The following is a 4336-nucleotide window of genomic DNA, read 5'->3' on the forward strand; positions in this document are numbered from 1 at the left end:
GCAGCTGTAGAGCACAGGGAGATCAGCTTGGTGCTTTGTGACCACCTAGAGGGGTGGGATAGGGAGGGTGGGAGGGGGACGCAAGAGGGAGGAGATATGGGGATATATGTACATGTATAGCTGATTCACTTTGTTATAAAGCAGAAACTAACACACCACTGTAAAGCAATTATACTCCAATAAAGATGTTAAAAAAATAAAATTAAATAATAAAATTTTTAAAATAAAAAATAGTCTTAGATTCAATATCTAAAGGCATTTCCAGCTCTGAAATTATGGGAGAATATGCGTTTCTCTTGCATCTCTTCTACCTTTATAGAAAGCGCTAAAGGGTACATAGCCACACATCCTTATAGAGCCGAATAATTACATAACATATGGTGTTATAGGTGACCTGTTTAAAAATCAACTAAGATTTTAATCTTAACACCACGTGTCACTATTAATTCCAAATGGATTAAGGAGTATAATGTAAACATTCAGGAGACTTCCAAAAAGAAGAAAGTATAAAATTTATCTCTGGATGAGAAAAGATTTGTAAACTTATGATGTTAAAATGAAGAAAAAGAAATATTACATTTTACAACATGAAAATGAAAAACTACATACTTAGAAATATTAACCAACTTAGAAAGCAAAATCAAACTAAGAAAACATTTTCAACAAATGGTTAATATCCTAAATATTATATAATCCCATCTCATTCCGTCTATCTAACAAACCTTGACTAAAGGTAGGGGATGAACTCTAACTATACAGATGATAAAACCGAGGCCTAGAAATGATAAGTAACTGTTCCAAGATCACATCGGGGGGCAAATGTTAAAACCAACTCTAGACCTCAGATTGGGATTCTGCCTCATTTTTGCTGTCTTTATAGTGAGGATTTTGGACTACAGATTTTTGACATTGCCTTCCAAATTTAAACCAATGATTTATGGCAACACCATGCTCCATTCTTGTGGTGAGACAGAGGGAAAAAAACATTTCAAATTTGGTTTTCCTTTTGGTGAAAGGAAAAAAATCCCTCTTTACCATTATGAGATTAGTATTATTTTCCATAAATATAACATCCAGATATTATTTGCGATGTTTTTTTCCAAAAAATATTTTTAGTGTTACAAATTTTTTTTTTTTACAGAATGAGTATAAATAGCAGTTAATTTCTCCATAACTTTCAGAATTACTTACACTTGACGTCTTGATTACGTGGATCCTGAAATCAATAAAAAGTCTTGGACTGTTGCCTCAGAACCATCCTAGGGAGCCTGTCCTTTTAATGATTGTCATGCTTAGCTCTTAGGAGATGACCTAGTCCTTTAAAAGAAGCATCCTTTTTTTTATTCAGTCTTTAGAGGCTTTAAGTGAATTTGTCTGGGTTCACTACACACCTTCCAGCTCCTTACGTTTACCATTTCTTCAATACTCAGTTCTGACTGCATCCATTTCAATTTTGACTACTCTTTTCCAAGTATCTTTACGTTAAATCGTCCAAATTCTTCTCTTTCTCTTCTTGGGAGGTTTCTACTACTGCTAACGTCTGAGCTATACAACATTTTTATGACCCTGTCCCTACTCACAGGAGCCATTACCAGGTGGAAATTCCCAGGTGGGAACTCCTCACAGTTCACGTGGCCAAGGGTGCCTCCATAAATAATTTTTTGGACAATCATAAAATTAAAAGGACAGGAGCCTTGTGAACCTGAACATAGGGTAAAACCTGAGGCGCCAAAGAACAGGGAGGCGACTGTGAGCAATCCTACAACCGAAGGGCCTTGGTCGTTCACTGGGCACAGGGCACGTCAATCCTCGCTTGTCAGCAAATAAGCTTGGAGCTCGAGACGAGGGGGCACGGCCCACTGTCTACTCTTCCGGCCCCGCCCCCCGCCTGTGGCCTAGAAGAATCTTTCCCTCACGGCCTGGCCTACTGCTATCTGAGGCCCGGCCTCAGTGGGCCACTCCCGGTGTCGGCCCCCTGCCCGCCCTGTCGTGGGGCCTCCTCTGTTGTCCCCTCAGCGGCCTCCCCGTCCGGCAGCCACAGCCCTCAGCCTCCCGTCAGGGCAGCCACCTCAGCGGCCACCGCCTGCGCAATCGACGCCCGCCTGGTAGAGGTAACTGCTCGGTGCCATGTCGGCCACGGGGGATGGAGACCCGGCCCCGGGAGGCCCAGAGGGCCCCGCAGGCGCAGCTGGGGCCCAGACCGAGGCGGCCAGAGCCGGCGACCAGGTGGACCGCGACTCGGAGATTCGCGGGGGCGACACGGCGCCGGGTGCTTGGGGAGGCGCTGGGGAGGCGGCCCTGGAAGGCGGGGGCGCTGAGGAGGACTCGGACATCAGGCCGGCAGAGGAGGAGGAGGAGGAGGAAGAGGAGGAGGAGGAGGAGGAGGCGGCGGCAGGGGGCCAGAACCTCGTGTTAGAAGTGCACCAGTTCCCCGCGGCGAGCTTTCACTTCGTGCTCCTGGAGCTGGCGTACTTACTGCTGCCCCGCGTCCCCTACAACAACCACGTGTTCGTCCCGCCCCCGCCGAGCGAGCGCGAAGCCTTGGCCAGGCTCCCCGAACCCCAGGCGCCCGATGGGCGGGGCCCGCAGCCCAGGAACCCGAGGAGCTCAGCACCCCTGAGGGTGAGCGGCTGGCGGGCGGGTCGGTCGGGAGACACGGGTAGCGAGGGACCCAGGCTCAGAGGGGAGCCTCGGGAGGTGAAGCCGGGAGTCGGGGCCTCCAGGAGCTGAAGGCCAGAGGGGCCCAGTAGAAGCCCACCTCCATAACGACTGCTCCAGTTTTGGAGGGGGGAAATAAGCTGCCCTCTGCCATCCCCTGGTAAGAGGTCTGAGATGATCGGTGCCATTTATGAGGCCACAGGTGAAGGTCAGTGGAGGCAGGTGTTCGGGAGGGAGCTTGGGAGGAGATGGAAGAGAAAAGAACAAGCAAACGGCTTTTGGATCCTGGCTTTTAAAAATGTCAAGATTCTTAGAAAGTTGATCCCAATACATTATGAGCTGATACGGGAGCACTTGGTCACGGTGAAATATTCAGGGGGGTGAGGAACCAATGAGCTTCACCACAGATTTTTGTCATCGAGGCAAAACACATTTTTGCAACAGAGTTCTGACCGAAACATACAGAATGCATCAGACCCCGACGATTCTGATCCATTCCCTAAAGAGCCAGAAGTAATCAGTAGCACAGGGTGACAGATTTACTGGAAAAAGAGAAATAATGTCACTGTGAAAATGATCAAGCAGGAGAAAAGTGAGGGCCATGGAAGTGTTACAGCAACCAGAAGGAAGGTACCCAGCTACTGTTTTCTTAGTTGCTCCTATCCTTCTGCGTCTCCTAAGGGTAGAGTAGTCTTTTGAATTGGGATTTTTTTTTTCTGTGAATGTCTTGTCCCAAAGTCTGTATTATTCACTAAAGAAACAATTTAATACCAGGATGAAAACGCCAGTGAAGAGGCCCGAGGTGCTGAAAGTGAGGGGGAAAGAGAAGTGTAACAAAAAGAACCTGAACCCAGCAGGACAGACCCAGAAAGTCCAGGTAGCTGTGTATAGCTTTGAAAATAACCCAGCGGCTCCCAGGCACTTACCAATTTTGTTTTCGTTTTTTAATTCTCCCAGTGAATTGAGAAAAAATTTGTTTAAAATTAGTTTAACAATTCAAATTTACCTACTCAGAATGTTAATAGAACATTCATGCACCTAGTAATATAAATCAGCAGCAGCAAAAGTAGCTGGGCTGGGCACTAGTGGGGCCTTCATTACTTGGCCACAGAAGTGCAGTCTCCTGTACTAAGAGATGACGACTTTTAGAATCTGACTACTTACAAATAGCAAAACGTTCAGAATTTCAGGTAGGACCACATTTAGTGATTAATACCTAACGATTTGTTCGGTTGTAGATTTTTGTATTTTATGTGACAGTCAAAAGAAGAGCAATTTAGTCACAGTATGACTCTTGTTTATCACTGAATTGGTAATGAAGTCTTAAGGTGTATCTTGTCTTTGAGTATATTTAAGTGATTAACATTTTTTCTGCATTTTCACAGCTGTGTATTTCATGGTAATAGCCTCTTTCTCATATGGTAGATATAGAAACTGAAGGTCTGGGAGAGTAAGGGAGTATCATTTGTGGAATGAGCATAGGCTTTTAAGGTGGAGAGAGTGATTTAAATCCCAGAATCACCTCTCAAGGGGGAAAAAAGCATTTATGGTGTTGGGCAAGAGGGAGACAAGGTTGGTATGATCACATGATTGAAGCCATCGGTTGTACAAGCACCCTGTATCCAAGGTGCAGGTTACAAGAGGAGAACGTGTTGTTCTTCTCTACTTGTTTAGATAG

The 4336-nt window shown here is 45.7% G+C and overlaps 1 protein-coding gene across 1 annotated transcript; it reads left to right on the forward strand.

The window, feature by feature from the left end:
• The first annotated feature begins 2127 nt into the window (after positions 1 to 2127).
• On the forward strand, positions 2128 to 2730 carry LOC132418668 (cancer/testis antigen 47A-like). Its single transcript, XM_060002673.2, has one exon. It carries the CDS (start codon positions 2128 to 2130, stop codon positions 2728 to 2730), a length of 603 nt encoding a protein of 200 aa, XP_059858656.2.
• The last annotated feature ends 1606 nt before the right edge of the window (positions 2731 to 4336 follow it).

Source organism: Delphinus delphis, chromosome X, assembly GCF_949987515.2.
Source record: "Delphinus delphis chromosome X, mDelDel1.2, whole genome shotgun sequence".
Classification (NCBI taxonomy): domain Eukaryota; kingdom Metazoa; phylum Chordata; class Mammalia; order Artiodactyla; family Delphinidae; genus Delphinus; species Delphinus delphis.